This window comes from Miscanthus floridulus, chromosome 2 (assembly GCF_019320115.1).
Source record: "Miscanthus floridulus cultivar M001 chromosome 2, ASM1932011v1, whole genome shotgun sequence".
Classification (NCBI taxonomy): Eukaryota; Viridiplantae; Streptophyta; class Magnoliopsida; order Poales; family Poaceae; genus Miscanthus; species Miscanthus floridulus.
Window position 1 is genome coordinate 154497886 of NC_089581.1, and position 26599 is coordinate 154524484.

Sequence of the window (26599 nt, forward strand, 5' to 3'; positions counted from 1 at the left end):
AGTGTTCATGCAGCCGGCACTTACGCGTATAACAGGTCTGATAGTGATAGCCATAGAGATGGTTCCAATGGAAAAGCACGCTGTCATGAGCTCCCAACTCCCATGCTGAGCTGATTGTTTCCGCTTTTCTGGTTTTCGGTGCCGTGATGTGGGCGCGTTTCTGGTTTTCGGTGCCGGCCAAGAGACCGCCGCCGCCACCGACCCACCGTTTACACCTCCACCACCTCCTCCGGCGCCGCCTAAGTACGGCCCTCTTCCTGAGCCATCATCCTTCGCGTCGCTGTACGAACTCGCTGGTGATTGTTAGATTGATCTCTAATCTTAAACTTGTCCCAATGGCCCAGTTGGGCCGTTGATCCGCGCCCTGATCGGGGGCGTCCAGCCCACTATGGCTGGAGGGGTCCTGTCACACTGCGTAATAAATAGAGGTGGGGGCCGACGGCTCTGTGTACGAGGTTCGCCTGAGCCGAGCTCCCCACCGATAAACCCTAATCCGATCTAGAGGGTGCGCAGCTAGTGACGGGAAGCTCCCCTGCTTCGCCGCCACCGAACTGCGTCACCGGACTGCGTCACCGGATTCCACTGCCTTCGCCGACCTACCGCCACCGGACGGTGTCACCTACGACCACTACACCGACGCCCTCTGGCTTCACCGACTCCATGGCGGACGCGAGCGGATCCTTCTCCAAGGACACAGACAGTCAACCATTTCCATCTTTTCCTCTCCCCCTAGATCTAGTAGTTCAAAGTTCTAGGATGTGTTTATCATATTTATAGTAAGATGTACCCGCTAGATCTACGACCAAGGTCCTATTCTTCTCAACAATGGTAGCAGAGCCAGGTTTTCTAGGGCTTTTAGATCTAGATCGGGTGAACGAAAAACGAATCGGGTTAATCCTAACCCTAACAAAACCCTAACCATAATCGGGTGAAGCATAGAGAAGAGAAAGGGTGTCGGTTTTTGGAAATGATCTCAAAGCCGAACCCTAACCCGCGAATCAGTCACTAGAAAGAATAACAGTGAACAAAACCCTAACCCTAACCAAACCCTAATCCCAAAATCGGACAAATCCGAGAAGAAAAGAAAGGAAAATTAAATCGGAGAAGAAGGGGAAAGGGGGAAGAGCCCTACCTCGCCGTGCACCACGCTGCCGCCTCGTCGGCGCGTGAGAAGAAGCCGCCGCTGCCGCTAGGGCACGACACCCACCGGCGCGGCTACTGCGAGGCCTCTGGCGTAGGGCGCCACGGCCAAGCCGCTCGACGGCGGCGCGCTCACCCGCTGGGGAGCGCGCACGCCGGCGAGGGGGCCGGCGACAGCGCCATGGCTTGCCGTCATCGCTTGCTCTCGCTCGGTGTCGGCGCGGCGCTGAGAGAGCGAAGAGAGAGAGGCAAAGAGTGAAGAATGAGATTAGGGTTTGGGGGAGCGGCGTCGGCTGGTGTTTTGTTCCGCCGAAACGGCCGGACAGCCGTCCGATGCAGATGAGCGGCCGAGACGACCGGACCAAAGGCCGGCCCAGGCGTGCGCGCGGCCACGCGGCTTTGCCGGCCTTGGCCTAGGTTGCGGCCTGGGTGCGGGCAGCGCGCGTGCAAGGGAGCTGGGCCGGGCCGATTTCTTGGTCGGGCTGAAGGAACAGTGTTGATTTGAGTCCATTTTTCCTTTTCTTTTTCTAGTAAATCATTATTTCCAGGAAAATGGATAAATGGCTTAAAGAAAATAAGAAAAGTGATTTTTCCTGTGGGTAAAATTCACTAAATTGAGATTTTTTCCGCTGCTAAAGAAATTATTTATTCTCCAGTTATTTTGAACCACCGTGATATTTAATTAGAGAAAAAGAGATTTTGACATGATTATGATGTTATTTTCTGACCAATGTTGTTAATAACAATATCGTAATTTTGATGATTTTATGCATTATTTTTATTTCTGCCCAACGGTGATGTAGATTTAATTTATAAACTGTTGTATGTTTTAATTTTGACCAACGTTGGAATCAAGGCATGCCATTGTTGTTATTATTTATGTTCTCACTCTATATGAATTGTGTTTTCAGGCGGATACAACTTGATGGGTTGTATCAAAGAGATCCCCACTCTCAAAGGTGACAACTACACAGAGTGAAAGAAAAAGATTAACATGGCCTTCATCTTGGCTGAGGTGGGCTAGGTAGTCACCTCATCGTGTCGCACTGAGCCTGTGGCACCGGTGAGGGAGACAAACGAGGCTGATGCCGCTTGGGTAACTAGAGAGAGGGATTTTACATCCCAAAAGATGTCCTATGACCTTGAGCATAGGAAGTGGGTTCCTACCAATAAGAAATGTTTGGCTGTGATAAAGAACACGATTGAGCCTGCAATTGTGGGCTCAATCCCAAAGTGTGACACGGTCATCGAGTACCTCGATAGAATAAAGAGTCAGTTCACTGGCTTTTCAAAGACATATGCTACCCAGCTGATAAAGCAGCTGGTGATAGAGAGGTACTCTGGAAATGATGGCATAAGAGAGCACTTACTAAGGATGAGCAATTTGGCATCCAAGCTAAAACCAATTGATCTGGCTCTCAAGGAAGAGTTCATTATCCATGTGATTTTTGCTTCCTTGCCAAAGGAATTTGATACTTTTATTGTTAACTACAATATACAGCCCGAGAAGTGGGACTTAGAGAGGCTCATGGCTATGTGTGTGCAAGAAGAGGAGAGAATGAAAGCTACCAATGGTGACACTATCAATTATGTGAAAGACAACAAGAAAAAGAATAATAATGATAACTCCTCCTAAAAGTCAAAGAGAAAAGGTCTCATGCTGCATCAGCCTCAGCAGAACAAGTTCACAGTAGAGAAAGACCAGCGTCTCTATTGCAAGAAGACGGGACATTATAAGAAAAATTGTCCTGATTACTTAAAGATGATCATGGCAAAGAAATATGAGAACATTATTATGTTCATAAATGAATCTATGTATGTACAGTATTCGAAATCTACTTGGTGGATTGACTCAGGTGTAACTGTTCATGTTGCTAATTCCTTATAGGGATTATATTCGACGAGGACTACGCAAAGAAGAGAAAGACACGTTAAAGTTGCAAATGGAGTCCGAGCAAATGTTGAAGCCATTGGCGATCTTTCTCTAGAGCTTGCTGATGGCTTCACACTTTTACTTAGAGATGTACTTTATGTTCCCTCTTTACAGAGAAACTTGATTAGTGTTTCATGCTTGGACAATGATGGATATGATTGCATTTTGGAAATAGAAAATAGAAAAATATAAGATAACATTTAATAATGCATGTGTTGGTCTTGCTATCTTACAAAATGAGCTTTATTTGTTATCACTACGTGATGATGTGAATGTTGTATGCGATGATGGAACGTTGCATGCGACAATGAGAATGTATCCTCGTCTGCGGATGTAAACAGAAAACGAAAGAGAGCTCATGATGCGTCGTCGAAATTATGGCACTGTCGTTTATGTCATATTTCGAGGGGGGAGAATAGAAAGACTAGTTAAGAATGATATTCTTCCTCCATTAGAGTTCTCAGATTTAGAACAATACAGAGAATGCATAAAAGGAAAGTATGTAAAGAAAATTAAGAAAGATGCTAAACGAAGCGCAGAAATTTTACAGATTATTCATACAGACATTTGTGGTCCGTTTCCTATAAAGAGTGTGGATGGTTATGATTCGTTCATAACATTCACAAATGATTACTCCCGTTATGGCTATATTTTTTCAATAAAAAAAAGAACAGAAGCATTGGATAAATTTAAGATATTTAAGGAAGAAGTTGAAAACCAACACAATTTAAAGATTAAGATAGTCAGGTCCGACCGTGGGGGGGAGTACTACGATCGGCATACCCCATATGGCCAAGTTCCTGGACCTTTTGTAAGGTTCTTACAGGAAAATGGCATAGTAGCCCAGTATTCTACACCGGGTGAACCTCAGCAGAATGGAGTAGTTGAAAGACGCAATCGTACCCTGATGGATATGGTACGCAGTATGATAAGTTACTCCACCTTACAGTTGAGCCTATGGATGGAGGCGTTAAAAACCACTATTCATATTCTCAATAGAGTACCAAGTAAGTCAGTGCCCAAAACACCGTATGAGTTGTGGACTGGAAGAGTACCCTCACTAAATCACTTACGTGTGTGGGGGAGTCCTGCTGAGGCAAAAGTATTTAACCCAGACATTAGGAAGTTAGATCCCAAAACAGTAAGTTGTCATTTCATTGGCTACCCAGAAAAGTCAAAAGGTTTTTGTTTCTACTGTCAAGACAGACATACAAAGTTTGTGGAAACGAGACACGCTGTCTTCCTAGAGAATGAAATGACGGGGGGGGGGAGCATGGTAGCTCAAGAAATTGACCTTGAAGAGAAGCGGATGTATGCGCCCACTCCGATGATTCGTGGGCTATTTTTCTCACTACCTGCTATCGCTGCACCGATAGTGCAAGATACTGTGGTACCAACACCTATTGTTATTCCGCCTATGGCAACAATGAATGACGATGAGGAACCTATTCTTTAGGATCCTGTAGAACCTTTTGCCACACATGAGGGGGAGCAACAATAGCCACAAATAGAAGATGTGCCAAATGTGGAGGCCCCTAGAAGGTCTCAAAGAGTTAGAAAATCAGCTATTCCTGCTGACTATGTGAAAGGACCTAGGATGTTGTCTAGAGGGGGGGTGAATAGGCGTTTCTAAAAATTAACACCTTTAAAAGCGGAAACGATTAGTAAAGAGAGTTTCTAAAATGGAAACTCCAAATTAAGTGTAGTACCACCCCTCACAAGTTAGCCACAGAGTAAACAAGGTATAAAGAATATATATAGAAGTTACAACCCTACAATACAAAGTTAGAACAGAGAATGAATATATTCAGCATAGGCAGGAAATACCGGACGTGTCCGGTAGGTATACCGGACGTGTCCGGTATGCACGTGTTCTGCAGAATAACCTGTCACAGTGATCAATACCGGACATGTCCGGTAGCTATACTAGACGTGTCCGGTATACACAGTTCAGTGGAACAGCCCTAAACTTGCTTCTTTCGATTTCTAACTTCAAATCAAATTGCAGGTACCTACTAGATATGACAATATACATAGATAATCTGCACAAGAGTAAGAGCAACATAAATATCAAATGAAATACGATTGAGACACGATATTTGTTTTACCAAAGTTTGGACTCGTTCAAGTCCTACTCTCCGTTGAGGGGGCTGCGGGCGACCCAGCGAAGGCCAGCCCTAGAGGATACCACGAAGGTCACTCTAGCCGGAGTCTTTTACAACTCCTTTTCCTCCTTCCACTAGTTGATTCCGAGGAAGCAAAATTGACCGTTACAAACTTTCTGAGGCACACCACAATCTCTCGGGTGCTCTCTGGCGACACCTAACCATCTAGGACCGAAGAGTCCAAGTGTGACAAATGTGAATCACGAAATAGACAATATGCACAAGTGCTCAAGTGGTGGCTTGCTCTCCTTTTCAAATTCTCTCTTAACCCACAAATGGATTTTGCTATTTGGATCACACACTCTCTAAGAGAGGGTTTGGGAGAGTTGGCAAGGCTCAAAACATATATAGAAACCGACAGAATCAGTAGCCTCCAAAGGTGGAGGCTTGGGGGTATTTATAGCCCCCTTGGAAAAACTAGTCGTTTTGTAGCCATTGCCATACCGGACTGCATACCGGACACGTCCGGTATGACTTACACTGCGCCAATGGTAACTAAGTTACAATGGCGTCGGAACTCCCGACCCTTAGCATATTTGAAAACTAAGTAACTGAGTTGAAGTTTGTGAGTTGTCGGAAGTCCCGACTCATGCCGGAACTTCTGACCGTCGGAACTCCCGACTCTCAAGGCATTTGAAAACTAGCCGTTGGCCTCTGGTCGTCCATAGCGGACACGTCCAGTATGAATACCACAGTGAACTCTCCAAGTTAGTTAAAGTGCGAGACGTCGGAACTCCCGACCATTGCTGGAACTCTCGACCGTTGAAACTCCCGACTTATGTCGGAACTCCCGACGAACCAACCCGAGAACAACAATTTTACCATTTCTAGGCAAATACCGGACATGTCTGGTATTGCCAGACCAGCAAGAAATTAGTTAGCTCTTTTGTCTCTCAAATATTTAAAACTCACATGGGTTGGCTTGAGCACTTATGAAATATTATCTATCAACATGATGCATCTCTCTTAATAGTACGGCATACCTATTAAACTCAAAATTAAAGGAAAAACGAATTTATACCGCTTGAGTTGACCTCTTTTGAATTAATGCCATCTCTTTCAATCTTCATCAAGTAAGGGTACCAACATGTTGATATTGATCTTGTCACTTGAGCATAGCCATCTTGAGCACATGACTTGATTCCATTCATCAAATATGAGTAACTCCAAATGCATCAAGTCACTTCAAACACTTTGTCCAATATAGATTTGATCCTCCACATCAATATGACCATCGTAGCTTGATTAGTACCTCAACTAAATGCAAGTACTTCCTTCTTCACCCTAGCTAGGTTCTCGGCCGCCAAGCCATCGCTTGCCCTTCACCCTTGCTTAGTACCTCGAAGCCTTTCCTTGCTATCTTCATCATCTCAAGCCATCAAGTTATATCTTGTGTTGAATCAACCATTCATTTGTATTGTTATCTTTTTCATTTCAATTTAGCAAGCTTCAAATATGAGACCATTCCATATGCAATCCCTTATATCTCATTAATTAATTCTTACGAGCTTGCTTTCACATAGAACATGTAAATCCCACAACAAATAAGCCTTTGCATGAATTCTATTTGCATTGTTGTCTTATGCTTGAACTAGATTGTTTTATACAACAACACATCATTTTGGCTTTCATTAAGTACCTGTGAGATAACATATTATATGTCCACACTTAGCAAACGGGTTAGACTTTTAATCACGTTGTCATTCAATCATCCAAAACCCACTCAAGGGCTAGATGCACTTTCAATCTCCCCCTTTTTGGTGATTGATGACAACTTGATTAAAACTTACAAAAGAATATAAACATTTAAGCTTTTGGGTTCAATGATGTATGAGAGGCCCCCCTTAATATGTGCTTGTGATTAGAATTCATGAAATGACCTCAAATGTCAATTGCACATACTAAAACATATAGGAGACTCCCTCTAAATCATTGCATCCGTAGAGTGCATGTGTGTGTGACAAAGTAAAACAGTGATGCATATGTCAAGATATATCACACAAGAATAAATATAAAGACATCACATCAAATATTTTCATTCTAGCATGCATAGTTCTTATGAAAATAAATATAACACATGTATGTTACACATCACTCATTACACATTTTCTCAAGTCCACAAGCCACTAATATAATATAAATAAAGATCATGTCTCAAGAGATACAAAGATAAAACATAAGTAAGTCTTATCTCTCACATGATACAATCTATTTCAAACTCAAGATATACATCAATGAAGCTCACAAACTACAGCCTGCAGTACATATCTTTAGGTGCAAAGAAAAGCCAAAAAAAAGACAAATATCCTAAAGCTTTAATCAGTCTCTTATCTCTCACATGATACAATCTATTTCAAACTCAAGATATACATCAATGAAGCTCACAAACTACAGCCTGCAGTACATATCTTTCAGGTGTAAAGAAAAGCCAAAAAAAAGACAAATATCCTAAAGCTTTAATCAGTCTCTCTCCCCCTTTGTCATCTATTACCACAAAGGTCCAACAATGACATACTAAGGACAAAAGGGCTACAAGCTGTCTCTGACAGCTGTCATCACTCATCATCATCTTCATCTCTACCAATATCCTCTTCATCTGAGCATGTAGCACCGACTGGATGAGAACCACCCACACCAGATGGGTCATAGAAACTACCTATGAGGTCACTCCACTAGTCTAAAGCATACTCGTCTGCTGCACTAGGATGTGGCTAAGAGTGAGTAGGCACACGAGCCTATAGTGGTAAAGTGTCAGGGTGCTCTGGTGCCTGCTGCTGCTACTACTATCGCTGAAGGAACTCAGCAAACTCTACGTCGTACCTACCCTGCTGTTGCTCCTTAGTCTCAGGCTCACTAGCTGCCTCATCTGATAGTGGAGACCTAGGAGGATCAAGCTCAAGTCTAGATGCAATCTGCTTCAAAGTCTGAGTATCCTTTCTCCTAGCCTCCCTCTCCTTCTGCTGATAGATCTGTATGTCCTTGCACATCCCAAAGATAGCACTAAACATCTTGCGAATAGGAGGAGGACTATAGTGATGTGGAGAAGAACGTGAAGGAGCATGTGGTAGAGGGGAAGCTCGTCCTGCTGCTACACCACCTACAGGTGCATCTGCCTCTGGTGCTGCTGCTCCTCCTCCTGGACCTACTAGAGGTACCCCAACCTTAGGCAAGTCTGCAACAATCTTCAGGGCATTATGTACCTTATCATACTCAAAGGTATGCCATGTGACCTGCTCAATCATGTGCATGATGTAGGGAGCAAAACCACAACCCCTGAGGGGCCTCTCACCGACACTCCTGATCTCGCATCATATGAAATCAAAGACGCTAAAAGGTCATGCATCAGGTGTCATCCTGTGGAGCAGGTTCCAAGAGTAATCTGCAATGTTTCCCTTATCTCCACCCTTACAATCAATGGTCTTCCTGAACATCATGTCCAGGTATTTATAAGTAGGGTGAAGACCTAGAACCTTCCCCACTACTCCTCTCTCACCTCTTGGTGGGTACATGTAGGCAAGCTGCTCTGGAGGCAACACCTGCTCTATGTGGATCCTATCTTTCTGAAGATCATCATCTGAGAAGCCAAGTAGAGCTACAAAAGCATCATAGTCAACACTGTACCACTGGCCCTCAAGTATCCAGTGCATACGCCTCTCATCCTCCTCAACATACAGGGTGGCATAGAACTAAGCTACCACCTCTGTGTTTCAGTCATGCTGAAACTCCATAATCTCATAAACCCCTGTATGCTCACAAATGGCAATAGCGTGATCAATGGAGGCATTCTGCAAATCTCTGATGTACTACCAGTCAATCCGCTGAGACCTGGCAATCACTGGGTTCCTGGCGAGAATCACACTGGCGTAGAAGTCCATATGAAAGGCTGTTTAAAATCGATGATCAAACTAAATCCTAGACAAGCCTCTTGGATCAATCCTTCTTTCATCTCTGGCCCTTCTGGTCATGCCTTTCCCTCGATAGTCAACTCTGGCAACATAAGAGGGTACACTAGGTGGATGTGGCTTAAGTAAACCATAGTGCATACCCTGACCTGGATGGTGCTGAGCTGGAGGTACAGCCTGCTCCTCCTCAATCTCTTGCTCATCATTTGAGCTGCCACCATCTGAATCTCTGTCAGTGCTCTTTCTCTTTCTGGTACTAGGCTCCACTCTATACTCCTCAGTATCTGTGTCAGAGGAAGAACTGTTGTCTCCCTCTTTGTATTATGGAGCACCTCTAGTAGCCCTGGAGAGTCCTCTGCTGCTGCCCTGCTCCTGCTGACTATATCTAGGATGCATTTCTTGTCTTGCCTTCTTGTGTTTTTCTAGTGTTGGATCATGCCTATGCTTGGACCTAGGCTCCTGTCTTCCACTCATAGCTGTTGTCCTATATCTAAAGATTTACAAGGAATTTTAGATACATGCCCAAACGATAGCTTATTTTAGTTGAAATATAGAAATAAGAATAATTATCCTATGCTTTGTAATCACCTTAACCAACCTAGGTTAAAAGGTTCACAAAACACAATAGACAATTAGACTTAGTCCTAAGAATCAACCACTGAGAGGATTGAAACAAGGGAGTAAAATCTGCTCTGCTGTCCCATACCGGACCAGACACGTCCGGTATGAGTGGACAGCAACCCTAGCCAGGGTCCTTTGCTCAATCTTCAACCAATCCAATCCAAACTCTGGGCATTGCTTCTAGATAGGTAATGTAGCATCTCTACCGAAGGGATTTCAAAATCATGCCCTAACTGCTTAGATCGGATGAGGTCTGGGATTAGGGTACCTTGTGAGAGTGAATGAAGATACGATTGGAAATCCAAGTCCCGGAGTCTTTGATTTTGATGCAAATCTCCTCCGATTCAATCTCCCTCTCTTCCTTTTCATGGTGGAAACTTGAAATCACCAATGAAGGTCAAGGAGAGGCGGCTAGGCTGGCTGGAAGGAGGAGAAACTATCTTGGCCGAAGGGGTACCGGCCGTTTGATAACCCCGCTCATACCAGACACGTCCAGTATTTGCGGGTTGGCTAATCTTTTTCCAAATTTCATTCACTTAATTTTAATCTCCTTCTCTATCATTTCTTGATCCAAAAACATGTATGTCCTTGATCCAAATAAGGTGTAATTACTTTTCTTATCCAAATGCCATGAGTATCACTTCTCTTTTCCAAATATTTGGCATATATAGATTTTGATTACTTGAGAGAGATATTGTGAGACATAGTAGATTGTGGACTTAAGAAAGCCATGTCATGTGTAATTAGCCAATCAAACAATCAAGGAGAGCTATAATTATCACATGATAAGGCTAGTTCACAAAGACCAAGATTCAAATAGTTTTTCAAATTCACACCACCTACACATGCTAGTAATGAGTTTTTAAAAAACATCTCCTATGTCACATAAATGCATATTCTAACATATAAAGGGCCTTAGATGCACTTACAATACATGTATGTAAAGACATACCTTTGCCTTGAGCCCACAAGAATACCACTAAGAAGATACATAGCATGCTAATCTTTATGTTGACCTTAATTGCCAAATAATCATGCTAGATACATTTTCATTCAAAGGACTACAAATAATGCTAGATAAATGTGTTAGTCCACAAGGGAGCAAAATAGAAACTGAGCTCCCCCTAAATAAGTGCTTTAAGTAATTTGAATGACTTTCAACTAGCACTTTATTCTATTAAGAATATGGAAGACAATTTTCTATTTTGAACCATAAACAAATAATTTGCCATATTTAAATTTGAGTTCAAGAGATGCTCACAATCCACTTAGATTTGGTAAACCACAAGCTTCTGCGTAAATTGAGGATATATGAAAATATATGGATCAAAGACTCAGTTGTAATCCTATTAGTGTTCTGGTTCCTATAATACCAAACACGTCCGATAGGTATACCGGACACATCCGGAATACGCAGAATAGAAACACTTTCTTTCGGTCCCTGGTCATACCGGACACGTCCGATGGTAATACCGGACACGTCCGATAGGTGTAGGACAAAAATAATTAATTCACTACTTGTGATTCTTTGTTTGGCTCTATTATTTATTGTATACCTACAACTCAACAAATGAATTGCTCTACTAGAGAGCTATTAAAAGCATCATATGGCAAACATGATAATTATCAAGTAAAACTAATTAGCCACTTTCCATTTTTCACAAAAATGCCTATTTGTGAGTCATTGAGCACAAAACAAGCAAAGTGGCTATCCTATAATGGTTTAGGTACTTGTTACCAATGGTGAAGATGAAGTAAATGATATATTCATTAAATTATCTTTGGGTCAACCATATAAGAGATTATGATAAGAATTTGGTTGATAGATTGAGTGAGTATTATCAATTTGCTTGCTCAATGACCCTGAAGCCTTCATCTCATCACCAAGTACCTACATCATTAACCTAAGCACACTTTGGTACCCAACTCTTGTTGGGTCCTTTTCGGTTAGTCAACAAGTGCTTAGGCACCCAAATGGCTTTAGCACTAGTTTGTGGTGAACACATCACCTTGCTAGTGCTAACTCCATTTGTGGTCTTCCTAAGCTTATCATTATAAACAAATGTGTTCGGCTTAGGAGCGTTACCATTTGGGCTTAGATGCCCCTTTCTTCTACAAGCATAGCATATACGACATTTGTTTGCTCTATGCTTGTTTTGCTTGTATGGACATCTATCAACCTTGTGGCCCATCTTATTGCATCCATAGCATCTTCTTGTTGCAACTTGGGCTTCCTTTCTTACCTCTTTGTACATTGGCATTTCTTGGTAGGATGCCCCCAATTTCTTGCTCATGAGACAAGCGCTTTGTCCATCACTTTTCTTTTGGTTGGCCAACTTGTTTGAGGCCTTTTGTTCGGTCACTTCACACTTGTCGGACCAACTCTTATGTGGACACATTGCCCACTCATGTCCATATAATCCACAACCATAGCATAACCTTTTTCCATGTTTCTTGCTCTTGGTTGTGTTGGCCTTACTTGAAATGTGATTCTTTTGTTGGGCTTTGGAGGAAGTAAGGTTTGAACCCTTCTCAAGCTTCTTCACCATGTTATCACGGTTATCTTGAGAAGGTTGTGCTTTCTCCCTACCCTTCAATCGAATCACATCTTTCTTTAACCTTTTCACCTCTTCTTTGAGCTCTATGTTTTCTATAAGATTTAGCTCAATCGAAGATTGGCTTGCTTAAGGAGCACACTCATTGATACAAGAAATATTTAATTGAGATGGTGTACTAGTGAGTGAATGTGTGAGAGGTTGAGAAAATTTTACCGATGTGATCACAACCTCATGAGCTACCTCAAGCATGATGGTTGATTCTACTACTTCATCATGAGAGCACTTTAGATGAACATAGTTTGCTTGTAGCACATTATACTTGCTTGATAGTTCATCTAGCCTTGTCTTGAGCTCAAAGTTTTCCTTCTCTAGTTGTGAAACACTAGAAGAGGAGTTAGTAACTAAAGCATGCTCAATTGACAATTTTTCATACCTTTCACTTAGAGCCTTTAGTTCTTCCATCTTGGAGATGAGAAACAATTCTTGCTTTTGAAGTGATTGCTCTTGCTTCTCAATCTCTCCTTCAAGCTCATCATTCTTTTCAACTATCTTCATGATGATGAACTTGTCTTTGCGATTGAGATGATCAAGGTTGATCAAGGTTGTAGTTACCTTCAACTTCAACATCACTCTCATCTTGATCATCTACTTGTGCTTTCTCCATTTCTTGATCTTTCTTATTACTCTTTTTCTTGCTTTTCTTGGCCATGAGACACAAGTGATGAGTATCATGAGATACTGAGGTTGACTCATCACTTGGTCGTCACCGGGCTTGAGCATCATTGCAAATAGCTGTTTGCTATTTTGCTGCCTCGGCCATACCAGACACGTCCGGTAGGCACGTCCGGTATGTGCAGGCAGACAGCAAGTCATGCGCTGCTTGCACTTCTTGCTTCGGCTCGGCGCTCTTGAGGTCTTGTGAGGCTTCTTCGCTGCATGAAGACATAATGGACATACTTTCCATTGACTCGATCTCAAATGTATCATCACATTTGGATTTTCCGTATAAATTAAAAAGTCTAGTCCAAATGAGATGAGCACTCTCCGGATGTGGTTGTCCATTGAAGATTGCCTCATCTTGAACCTCTACACTTAATGTACTCAAATTGACATTAATAGCTTGAGCATTGAGTTACACACATATCTCTTCCTCTATTGACAAATTTTTGTAGTTGCTCCAATCAACTATAGGAAGAGTTATGCTTGCATCCACAATATGCTCAACAAGAGGACTAATATCCCTAAAAGTAATGAGTACATGAATTGACCAAGGTAGAAAGTTTGAACCATCATTTTAGAGAAGCACCGACTCCAACTCGATAGGCGTCAACATCATTTTCTCATGGCGGTGAAGCTTTAGGTGAGAACCTTGCTCTGATACCAATTGAAAGGACCTAAGATATTGTCTAGAGGGGGGGTGAATAGGTGTTTCTAAAAATTAACACCTTTAAATGTGGAAACAATTCGTAAAGAGAGTTTTCAAAATGGAAACTCCAAATTAAGTGTAGTACCACCCCTCACAAGTTAGCCACAGAGTAAACAAGGTATAAAGAATATATATAGAAGTTACAACCCTGCAATACAAAGTTAGAATAGAGAATGAATATATTCAGCACAGGTAGGAAATATCGGACGTGTCCGGTATGCACGTGTTCCGTAGAATAGCATGTCATAGTGATCAATACCGGACGTTTCCGGTAGTTATACCGGACGTGTCCGGTATACATGGTTCAGTGGAACAGCCCTACACTTGCTTCTTTCGATTTCTAACTTCAAATCAAATTGCAGGCACCTACTAGATATGACAATATACATAGATAACCTGCACAAGAGCAAGAGCAACACAAATATCGAATGAAATGCGAATTGAGACACGATATTTGTTTTACCGAAGTTCGGACTCGTTCGAGTCCTACTCTCCGTTGAGGGGGCTGCGGGTGACCCAGCAAAGGTTAGCACTAGAGGATTCCACGAAGGTCACTCTAGTCGGAGCCTTTTCCAACTCTTTTTCCTCCTTCCACTAGTTGATTCCGAGACGGCAGAATTAACCGTTACAAACTTTCCGAGGCACACCACAATCTCTCGGGTGCTCTCCGGTGACGCCTAACCGTTTAGGACCGAAGAGTCTAAGAGTAACAAATGTGAATCATGAAATAGATAATATGCACAAGTGCTCAAGTGGTGGTTTGCTCTTTTTTCAAATTCTCTCTTAACCCACAAATGAATTTTGCTATTTGGATCACACACTCACTAAGAGAGGGTTTGGGAGAGTTGGCAAGGTTCAAAACGTGTATAGAAACCAGCAGAATCAGCAGCCTCCAAAGGTGAAGGCTTGGGGGTATTTATAGCACCCTTGGAAAAACTAGTCGTTTTATAGCCATTGCTATACCGTCCGGACACGTCCGGTATGACTTACACTGCGCCAATGGTAACTAAGTTACAGTGTCAATGTGAGGTGTCGGAACACCTGATGAATGCTGGAACTCTCGACAGTCAGAACTCCCGACTCACGTCGGAACTCCCGACCCTCAGCATATTTGAAAACTAAGTAACTGAGTTGAAGTTTGTGAGTTGTCGGAACTCCCGACTCTCAAGGCATTTAAAAACTAGCAGTTGGCCTCTGGTCGTCCATACCAGACACGTCCGGTATAAATACCACAATGAACTCTCCAAGTCAGTTAAAGCGCGAGACGTCGGAACTCCCGACCATTACCGGAACTCCCGACGAACCAACCCGAGAACAACAATTTTACCATTGCTGGGCAAATACCGGACACGTCCAGTATTGCCAGACCAGCAAGAAACCAGTTAGCTCTTTTGTCTCTCAAATACTCAAAACTCACATGGGTTGGCTTGAGCACTTATGAAACATTATCTATCAACATGATGCATCCCTCTTAATAGTACAACATACCTATTAAACTCAAGATTAAAGGAAAAACAAATTTATACCGCTTGAGTTGACCTCTATTGAATTAATGCCGTCTCTTTCAATCTTCATCAAGTAAGGGTGCCAACATGTTGATATTGATCTTGTCACTTGAGCATAGCTATCTTGAACACATGACTTGATTCCATTCATCAAATATGAGTAACTCCAAATGCATCAAGTCACTTCAAACACTTTATCCAATATAGATTTGATTCTCCATATCAATATGACCATCGTAGCTTGATTAGTACCTCAACTAAATACAAGTACTTCCTTCTTCACCCTAGCTAGGTTCTTCAGCCGCCAAGCCATCGCTTGCCCTTCATCCTTGCTTAGTATCTCGAAGCATTTCCTTGCTATCTTCACCATCTCAAATCATCAAGTCACATCTTGTGTTGAATCAACCATTCATTTATATTATTATCTTTTTCATTTTAATTTAGCAAGCTTCAAATATGAGACCATTCCATATGCAATCCCTTATGTCTCATTAATTAATTCTTACGAGCTTGCTTTTCACATAGAACATGGAAATACCACAACAAATAAGCCTTTACATGAATTCTATTTGTATTGTTGTCTTGCGCTTGAACTAGATTGTTTTATACAACAACGCATCATTTTGGCTTTCATTAAGTACCTGTGAGATAACCTATAACCTGTCCACACTTAGCAAACGAGTTAGATTTTTAATCACGTTGTCATTCAATCATCCAAAACCCACTCAAAGGCTAGATGCACTTTCACTATGAAGTATACAACACTGAGAAATTTCAAATAGAGGATGATCCCACCTAATTTAAAGAAGCCATGAGAAGTGATCATTCATCAAAGTGGCTTGAGGCCATGGAAGATGAAATGAAATCTATGAATGCCAATAAAGTTTAGGACTTGAAAATAATTCCTAAAAGAACCAAAACAGTAGGCTGTAAATGGGTCTATAAAATAAAACTTGACTCTCAATGAAATATAGAGAGATATAAAGTGTGACTTGTGGCAAAAAGACTTTACGCAAAGAGAAGGGATTGATTACAATAAGACATTTTTTTTCAGTCTCATGTAAGGATTCCTTTAGAATCATAATGGCATTAGTGGCACATTACGATTTAGAATTACATCAGATGGATGTAAAGACGACATTTCTCAATAGAGACTTGGAGGAAAATATTTACATGGCACAACCGAAAGGTTTTGTCATGGATGAAAAAGAACGAATAGGATGCCGCCTAAAGAAATCCATTTATGAATTAAAACAAGCTTCAAGACAGTGGTACTTGAAGTTTTATCAGGCAATAAGGAATTTTGGGTTTAAAGAGAATGTAGAGGACAATTGTGTCTATGCAAAGTTTAAGAATGGGAAGTTTATCTTTCTTGTCCTGTATGTGGATAATATCTTACTTGCTAGTAGTGATGTCAGTCTACTATTGGAGACAAAGAAGTTTTTGTCCTCAAAATTTAATATGAAAGATCTTGGTAAAGCTTCGTTCGTTATAGGGATCGAGATTCACCGAGATAGAAGTAAAGGGGTATTAGGACTGTCACAAAAGACATACATAGAAAAGACCTTAAAGAAATTCAGTATGCACAAATGTAGTCCCTCACCTGCTCCTATAGTCAAGGACGACAGATATGGGGATTTTCAATGCCCTAGAAATCAGTATGAGATCGATCAAATAAAAATGGTTCCATATGCTTCAGCTGTCGGAAGCTTGCAATATGCTCAAGTATGTACGCGTCCTGACTTGGCATTTGTTACCGAGTTACTTGACAGATTCTAGAGCAATCCTAGAACAGAACTCTAGAAATTAGTAAAGAAAATCTTACGTTATTTGTAAGGAACAAAAAGTCTCATAATGACATATAGAAGATCAGATTCACTCCATATAGTGAGATATTCAGATTCTGATTATACGGGAGATGATAGAAAATCCATGTCTGGATATGTATTCACTCTTGCAGGAGGAGCTATTTCATGGAAAAGCTCAAAGTAAACTGTCACTACATCGTCCACAATGTATGCCGAGTTTGTAGCGTGTTATGAGGCAACGGGGTAGGTGAACTGACTAAAGAAGTTTATACCCGGTTTGAAGGTGATTGACGACATCTATAGACCACTTAAGTTATACTGCGATAATAATCCGACAGTACAGTATGCTCACAACAATAAGTCAAGTGGTGCTGCCAAACACATTGACATAAAGTATTATATTGTGAAAGATAAAGTCCAGGATCATATCATAAGTCTTGAGCATATAAGTACCGAAAAGATGCTCGCGAATCCGCTTACAAAAGGCTTACCACCCAACATGTTCAGAGAACATGTAGTCGGCATGGGTTTAAGGGAAAGCCTATAATTTCTTGACAAAAAAAACCCAAAGTTAAGTATCTATTTCATAACAGAGTGGTGCCGTAGTGCGTTGTAGTTGTTAAATCTATCGATAATTGACCGTGACGATAAAACATGCTCTATGCGCTAATTTATAACGGAATGAACAAAAGTAAATGATATGAAATTAAAAAATGGTAGGAGATCAAGGGAAGATTGTTAGATTGATCTCTAATCCTAAACTGGGTCCAGCGGTCCAGTTGGGCCTTCGATCCACGCCTTGATCGGGGGCGTCCAGCCCACTATGGCTGGAGGACCCATGTCATACTGCGTAATAAATAGAGATGGGGGTCGACGACTCTGTGTACGAGGTTCGCCTGAGCCGAGCTCCTCACCGATAAACCCTAATCTGATCTAGAGAGTGCGCAGCCAGTGACGGGAAGGTCCCCTGCTTTGCCGCCACCGAACTACGCCACCAGACTGCGTCACCGGATTCCACTGCCTTCGCCGACCTACCGCCACCGGACAGTGTCACCTACGACCACTACACCGACGCCCTCCGACTTCACCGATTCTATGGCGGACACGAGCGGATCCTGCTCTAAGAGCACAGACGGTCAGCCCTTTTCATCTTTTCCTCTCCCCCTAGATCTAGTAGTTTAAAGTTCTAGGATGTGTTCATCATGTTTATAGCAAGATGTGTATGACTAATGTCCCGTTCTTCTCAACAGTGATTTCCTCGACCGCGCAAGACCGTGCTGGACGCCACCGGCGGACCGGCGGGTCTCGATGCCATCTTCTACACGTCGAGCGCACGCCGTGCCGCGGCAGAGTTGACGGCCCCAGCCTCAGACGCGGCCCCAGTGGCCACAAAAAGTGACTCGTGGACCTTGAGTTCGCGCGCCGTGCACTGGATCATGATGGGGGCCGTGGTGGCCGCGGTGCTTCTGGTTTTGTGCGTGGTGGCCTGCTTCGTCCGGCGGAGGAGGAGACGGCGCCGGCGCCGGCCGGTGGTACTGGGACCACCTCAGCTGCCACTGCCAGCACCGATGGTTTACCACAAAGGTACGTAGAACAAGCCAACAAGGTGCTCAGGCATACTCCTTGTCGGACACAGTCGCTAACAGCTCAGTACTTGCGTGCATGCGTACGCGTGGTGTTTCAGATGGCCCGACATGGCCAGTACGTCAGCAAGCGCCGTCCGAGCACTACTTCGCGCAGCAGCAGCGGCCCACACCTCCCCAGACGAGCGGCACGTTCTCGGACGCGCGATCCGAGAACCGCCTGCACTCCGTGGACATCGTCACCGAGCTGCCGACCGGATGCTCGCACTCGTACGAGCAGCTCGCCGCCGCGACGGACGGGTTCGCCCCCGGCAACATCATCGGGCAGGGCGGCTTCGGGTGCGTGTACAGGGGGAGGCTCGACGGCGCCGAGGTGGCGATCAAGAAGCTCAAGACGGAGAGCCGGCAGGGAGACCGCGAGTTCCGGGGCGAGGTCGAGATCATCAGCCGCGTGCACCACCGGAACCTTGTCACGCTGATCGGGTACTGTATCTACTCCGACGAAAGGTTGCTGGTCTACTAGTTTGTCCCCAATAAGACACTAGACTCCCATTTGCACGGTAAGTAACTGGAAGTTCTTGGTCCTCCAGTCCTGTATGTTTGCATGTTCGATGAATGTTATTGCCTTTACATAGGGCACAATGGTCCACCGCTTGACTGGCATCAAAGATGGAAAATAGCTGTGAGATCAGCAAGGGGCCTGGCCTATCTTCATGACGACTGTTAGTCAATATATACTTCTGCACATTTCTTGTTGCCTTCAGTTTCGCGTCTAGAAGAGCAATACTGAACTCTGACGAGCTACTTATTGCCAGGTTATCCTAAAATCATACATCGTGATGTCAAGGCGTCCAACATTCTTCTTGATCATAATTTTGAGCCCAAGGTATCATTTTTGACCGATATGGAGAAAATATTGCAGTACATGCCATGCAAAACAGCAGCTGTGCTATGAGTTCTGTGTTTTCTAAACCGAGTGCACAGCATTTCAAGTGTAACCTTTGGTGTAACCTAATGCTGCACTTGAACAAAATATTGGTTCTAATTGAACTTTAGGAGTACGCTGTTAAGTTCATCAAGCATAGATGGTCTTCAACAATGTGCAGTGACATAAACCTTTGTTTATTAGTATGTCCTAATTCTTTGCAGGTTGCAGATTTTGGGTTAGCAAAGTATCAACCAGGAGATCACACTCATGTTTCCACAAGAATAATGGGAACTTTCGGGTCAGTCCTTCTATCGTTGCCATTCTACAGCACCATCATTAAAGAAAATTTCTATCTCTTTGTTTGCAACATAAACTTCTTCAGCGGATGAGCGTCTAACCACCCCTCTTTACTTCTTTCCTGCTGCAGGTACATAGCTCCAGAGTTTTTATCTAGTGGAAAACTAACTGACAAAGCTGATGTTTTCTCTTTTGGCGTCGTTCTCCTGGAGCTGATTACTGGAAGGCTACCGGTTCAGTCATCTCAGTCCTACTCCTACATGGATGACACATTAGTTGTTTGGGTCAGCCCATCAGAAACAAGTTCCTGAATTTACAACAACTGCTGTTATCAGATGGTATTTTTAGGTCAAAGCCTGAAAGCTCATTCTTATATGCGGTTACTTCTGCAGGCTAGACCCTTGATTCAGCAGGTTGCAGAGGATGGCAGCCTTCAAAGCCTTATCGATCCACGACTGGGAAGTGATTACGATCCATCCATAATGATGCGGATGGTCGAGTGCGCTGCAGCTGCTGTGCGCCAATCAGCGCTGCAGCGTCCATCCATGGTTCAGGTTCGTTCTATGACCACGCGCCGCTGAGTTTCAATTCCAACTCTTGTGGTTTGCTTCAGAAATTTGACATGATGTTGATGTGCTCCGCAGATCCTTAAATACCTGCAGGGGGAAGCACGAGCAGATGATCTAGGTGGCGTTTTCAAAATTGCAACAGTAGAAGACTCTTACAGCTCCAGCATGGAATCCGGTGAATCCGTTGGACCGAGGCCAAGAAGAACGCAGCGGAGTCAGGTGAACACTAGCAACGACTACAACAGCGAACAGGCTCCGGGAGACAAACCAAACTGGAGCACGGGCAGCGTGTGGTGAAGTCTGAAGTGAAGATATTCTTTCCCGGATGAATGATGATGTAAAATTAGGAAGACAAATGTTGAACTTAGAGGAGCTCAACCTGTTACATGGAAATTAAAGGTGCCTTCACGAATTCATGTATTCTGGGATTTTGTCCAACAAATAGTGGACTTTCAACTAGGGATAACCATGCAGAATCACAGAATATAATCTTTTTTTTTCCTTTCACTAGCCTATAAATCCGTGCTATGCGTCAGGAGTTCATGGAAAATTTAGGAGTACATAGACAATCATACTTGCTTGTCGTCACTCTCTCTAATTTGTTCATATTCTAACATGATATTTATATATGATATTTTTTTATCTTGGTTTAATTATAAACTTGTAACAGACTTTAGTTACCAATTACTTTATATTAGCCTATCAACTCATGCTCTGCACGGGTTACAATCTTACGAGTCATAAGCATTAAATATTAATGTTTAATATCTATAATTAAAAAAAATACTAATGTTTATCCTAAGTCAAACTATTTTAAGTTTGACTAAATTAATATTTAAAAAAGGTACTAATGTTTATGATACCAAATAATTAATATTTTTTCCATTCTAAATTATAAGATTGCTTTTACTATGTAGACATGGTATATATTCTAGTGCATAGTAAAAGCTATGTATCTAAAAAAACCAAAACATCTTATAATTTGGAACTGGTAGAGTATTACATTTTTTCATTAAATATATTTTTATATTATATCTATTTGGTGTCGTAAATATCAATACTATTTTCTATAAATTTAGTCAAACTTGAAATGCCTTGAGTTAGAACAAATCTAAAACATTAGTTGTTTTAGGATGGACGGAAGACTTATACTAATTTACATGTTTTTCTCTGTGTTAACATATTTCTTAATCTTTGTGCATATGTGGTTTGGTAAGGTTATCAATCATATTGTTCTTTATGTTTTTCATCCACGTCCATAGATTTTTTCTTTTTGTATGACACCTGTTACATCAATATACATTTAATTATTTTTTACTTAAACTATGATGGCTCTGTGCTAATTTGAATTCACGTATGGATCTTTCGATACTCCCTCAGTTACAAATTCTAAGTTATCATGTGAACTTATTATAGATTGGTTGATTGGGTTTCTTATGGTGGAACCTGCCAAATTGGATTCAAGTCTTTGAGGCAGGAGTATCCGTATTTTTCTAGATTTATTCTATAATTTAACAATGCTATGCTTTCAGTGGTAGGCGATGTCCCCATCGACTGCGAGACGCATGTGGTGACTTGATGAGTCTCGACATCTACCAGCTCAGTCCTTTGGAGATACTCATAGAGGTACGGTTTGTGTATATGTGTTCATAGGAGTGAGTATGCATGCGTGTTGTGGGCGCAGACGTCGTCTACATCGACTGCGAGGCGCATGTGGTGACTTCGTGAATTTCGAGAGCTATCGGCTCAGTCCTCTAGAGATGCTCATAGGGGTAGCGTTTGTGTACGTGTGTTCATAGGAGCGAGTATGCGTACGTGTTGTAGGCGTCAACGTTCTTAGAGAGTTAAAACATCTCAAGCTTAACTAAATTTATATAATAAAATAATAATAATTATGATACTAAATAAATATCATTAGGTTTCTTCATTACTTATATTTTTATAGTATTATAGTAATATCTATTTGACGTCATAAATATTTGTATTTTTTCTATAATTATGATTAAATTTGAGAGGCTTCTCTCAAAGGAAAATTAGAATGACTTGTGATTTTAAATAGAGGGAGCAGTATTCTCACGTTCCCCGTCAATCAGTTCCACAATCCACGTCGAGGCAAGTAGAAATTTTAATATTTGACCTCAGCTCATGCGTCTCACCAGCTTTGACATTCAATTCACATGTTTTTGAAAATATAACCCTACCCACCTGAATTCTTTCAATCCGAGATATTTCTTTTTTTCCTCACCTTTCTTATTTCCAATATTTCCTTCTCACTATTCAGGGCACGAGAAAAGACTATAGTGCTCCTCTGTTCGCCCTGTAACTCGGTTGCGCGGGGTCGCGACGTTGCGCCCGCGACACCCGACGCCGCCGCCCGCGTGTGGCAACTCCGGCGCCGTCGACTGGCCGGTTCCGGCCCGCAGCCAACCCCAACCCGCCGCCGACTGCCCCCCACCTCGGACCTCCATCCGCCGGCTAGCACGCTTGGACTGGGAGCAAGATGGCCGCTGCGGAGACCTCGGGCACGGCGATAGGGTCCTCGGGGAGATGGGCACTCCACGGCAAGACAGCCCTCGTCACCGGCGGCACCCGCGGCATCGGGTACGGCTTTCCTCAAACGCCTATCTAGTTTCTTCCGGCACTTCCAAACCTGCTACGGAGATTCAATCGAGCTCGCGTTCGTGTCGTGTAGGCGTGCGGTAGTGGAGGAGCTGGCGGCGCTGGGGGCGACCGTGCACACATGCTCCCGGAAGGCGGAGGAGCTCGGCGAGCGCATCAAGGAGTGGGAGGCCAGGGGATTCCGCGTTACCGGCTCCGTCTGCGACCTCTCTGAGAGGGACCAGCGGGAGCGGCTGCTCCGCGAGGTCGCCGACCGCTTCGGCGGCAAGCTCAACATCCTCGTGAGTCAAAAAGATCACTTGCTCCCGTCCTTTTGTTCCTATTTATTTACGATGTCTAATGTGGATTTATAGCCTGTATAAAACTTTGACCGCACTACAATTGAAAGTATGTTTCTCAATTCGGCAATTGGCAACGGTTAGGACCTAGGAATAGAAATGTTGAGTTTAGGGGGGCCGAGTTCCTGGTAGGATTAGGGTTCGGTTCCAGTATCGATTTGGCAAAGAGGTGGGAAGGTGTTATTGTATGCCATGCTAAAGCAAATCACAATGAATGGTTGAGATGGTGTCCATCTGACTGTAAAGATAAAGAGCATTAATGGTGCCCCTCAGTGTGATTACAAAAGTGGGACTTAGACCATCGATTTCTCATTCCTCATCCCACCTCAATTCCTATTGACTTCAAAGCCTAAATCCCTAATTCACATTCATTTGCACCAGATTCATCTAACCAAACAAGTATTTATCACATACTTACATGGTAATGATACTAGTGGATTCCTCATAAGAGTTATTTTAGACACAGATGTATAATGGAGACTGTCTACACTGATTACCAATGACATGAACAGCAATAGGCTCTTGCAGTTTGTGCACACCAAATTTGGAGTTGAGTGAAGTGCATTGTAGGAAGTCAATAGTCTTGACCATTGGCTCCTTTTTCTTTTCTTTTTTATCTTTTGAAGATAACCTTTTGGGTCCCTGCACCTATAAGCTTTTTCAAGCGAATAGATGCAGTTCCAAACCTGATTTGATGGGCTATTAGTGATGTCATTTAACTTTTATCCTATTCAAGTTAAACAACACTGACCATGTACCTACAAATAAGATTTATAGGATTTCTTTTTGAAGACTGTCTATGTCAAAAACAAGTACTAGAATGGAGGTTTTATTTTGGTGCTTGTGCACATCAACTTTGGAGTATTGAAATGAACTGTTTTGCAGGAAGCTGTTAGTCTTGACCCTTGGCTCCCTTTTCTATTGAAAAGAACAAAATCCTTGGGTCCCTTTTAAGTGAATGGATGCAGCTATGCAGGTCCAATCCGATTTAGCGAGTTGCTAGCGTGTCCTGTAACTTTTTTTCTTGGACACACAGGAGCTGCATGCCTGCATATCATTTCATTAGATAAGTGTCCTGTAAGTTTGACCCTATTCAAGTTACGCAACGTTGATCATGCGCCTACAAGATGTTTAGTATTCTTTTTCCTGAAAAGAGGTCTAGGTATTGGCTCTATTCGCATCTAGAATTTGGCCGAGGACGACTGAACCACAATCAAATAATAGGAAAATAGGTTTTTATAGATTTCACATGATGATCACATGATCAAATTGCCATTTAGATTATTGAAAAGTGCCATGTTATCTCTAGTTGCTGATTAAATTATGTTTTTAAATAGGTAAGTTTCTTAAATGCCCTTTACAAGTTTAGATACCCAACCCAAATGATACAAACTTTAGAAATTTTGGGACAGGCGGTTCTTTTCAATTTAATCTTTACATCTTGGCAGTGCAATATTATGCCAAGACATGAAATGATCGCCTTACTTCTTTATCAATACAAAAGGATATCAAACTCCATGAAGAAATTCCCAGTGGAGATGTTCTGTTTTGTGTTCATGTGCAGAACATTGTTGAATTCATGATCAGAGAGGTTGGAAGTTCTTAATGGTGGCAGGAACTATGTTGACTGATGGCAAAATGTGTCTACATTTTTATCTACAAGTTACTTGTTAACCCTGCAATTTGCTTCTGAATCTGTTTCATGTTGATTTATGCTGGATTTCTTCATTTGATCTTTTAGGTAAACAATGTAGGAACAAACATAAGGAAACCAACTACCGAATTTACTGCAGAGGAATACTCGTTTTTGATGGCTACTAATCTTGAATCTGCATATCACTTGTGCCAAATTGCACATCCTCTTTTGAAATTATCTGGGTCAGGCAGCATTATATTCATATCATCTGTTTGTGGAGCGGTGGCCGTCTTTAGTGGAACTATATATGCTATGACTAAAGGTAACAGTTGTACCCAATACTAAACAACCTTCTATCTCTTGGTCATATATGAATACAAGGCGTTGTTGACATGTGGCATGTATAACCAGCTAAAATTCTTGTTTAGGTGCCATTAACCAACTAACCAAGAACTTAGCATGTGAATGGGCAAAGGACAACATAAGAGCCAACTCTGTTGCTCCATGGTACATCACCACTTCACTTACGGAAAGAGTAAGAATCTTCTATTGTTTCATATTAACGAATTAAGTTTGTATCATACTCCCTCCATTCCAAAATACAAGTTGTTGTAGCTTTTCTACATACATACCTTTTGCTATGCACATGAATATACATTATGTCTATATACATAGTAAAAACTATTGTCTAGAAAAGCCAGAATGACTTACAATCTGAAATGGAGGGAGGATTTCCTAAATTGAAACCCTAAACCGTCCTTTCCTCTTATTACTGCTTTCTTTTGTGCAGCTTTTGGCAAATAAGGATTTCGAGGAACAAGTTGTGAGTCGGACTCCGCTTGGACGTGTTGGAGAACCTGAAGAAATATCGGCACTAGTTGCTTTTCTTTGCATGCCGGGTTCCACTTATATTACCGGCCAGACGATTGCCATTGATGGAGGTATGACTGTGAATGGGTTTTACCCAACCAAGCCCTAGGCGGAAACTGCCATGTTTCTTTGTGGTGAGGAAACTGCAATAACGGGTGTTCTTGGAAGTTGGGGGGAAAAGGCCAATAAAATGTAAGGTGAGCTTATGTTGGATATTGTTCATTACATCTTTACATAATTCTGTCAGAGCCATGTGATGTGTTTAGATCTGACCAGCGTTCTGCAATTCTGCAATGACGCCAGCTTGTTTTGACAGTTTAATTTCATCCGCGATTTTTTTTTCTAGCAATGCTGCAGGAAGTGTTACGCTCCACCTGGTCGAACTGTAGTCGACCTCTGACCAAGGGTACATGCGCGTGCCAATTTTCTCATGGGCCAAATTCGTTTGTGGGCTGTTGTGTTTTCCGTCCGCTTATCCGATTGTTTCCTGACGCGGTGCACTCTGGAGTAGATATTACATAGAAACCACATTTTTAATGGACAGTTTTTTTTTTCAAAATTAAATTTTGTCTAACTAAATGTCTTCTCTTATATCATCTACCAATCACGTTGCGCCTTTTAATTACACATCACTACTATATACTACATATTAGAAAATTATTCTTGGTTGTGTTCCGTTATCCATCCACGATCGTGGTCAA

The 26599-nt window shown here is 42.3% G+C and overlaps 1 protein-coding gene and 1 pseudogene across 2 annotated transcripts; both read left to right on the forward strand.

The window, feature by feature from the left end:
* The first annotated feature begins 146 nt into the window (after positions 1-146).
* Positions 147-20732, forward strand: LOC136540186 (proline-rich receptor-like protein kinase PERK15; annotated as a pseudogene).
* Positions 20733-22727: 1995 nt separating this feature from the next.
* On the forward strand, positions 22728-26167 carry LOC136540187 (tropinone reductase homolog At5g06060-like). 2 transcript variants are annotated; one of them, XM_066532193.1, is made up of 6 exons: positions 22732-22828; positions 22874-23036; positions 23128-23335; positions 25134-25350; positions 25457-25563; positions 25819-26167. In XM_066532193.1, the coding sequence occupies exons 2-6, from the start codon at positions 22936-22938 to the stop codon at positions 26005-26007; spliced, it is 822 nt and encodes a 273-aa protein (XP_066388290.1). In that variant the 5' UTR covers positions 22732-22828; positions 22874-22935; the 3' UTR covers positions 26008-26167. The 2 variants fall into 2 exon arrangements, with proteins under 2 accessions (XP_066388289.1, XP_066388290.1); XM_066532192.1 differs by having other exon boundaries at positions 22728-23036.
* Positions 26168-26599: the final 432 nt, after the last annotated feature.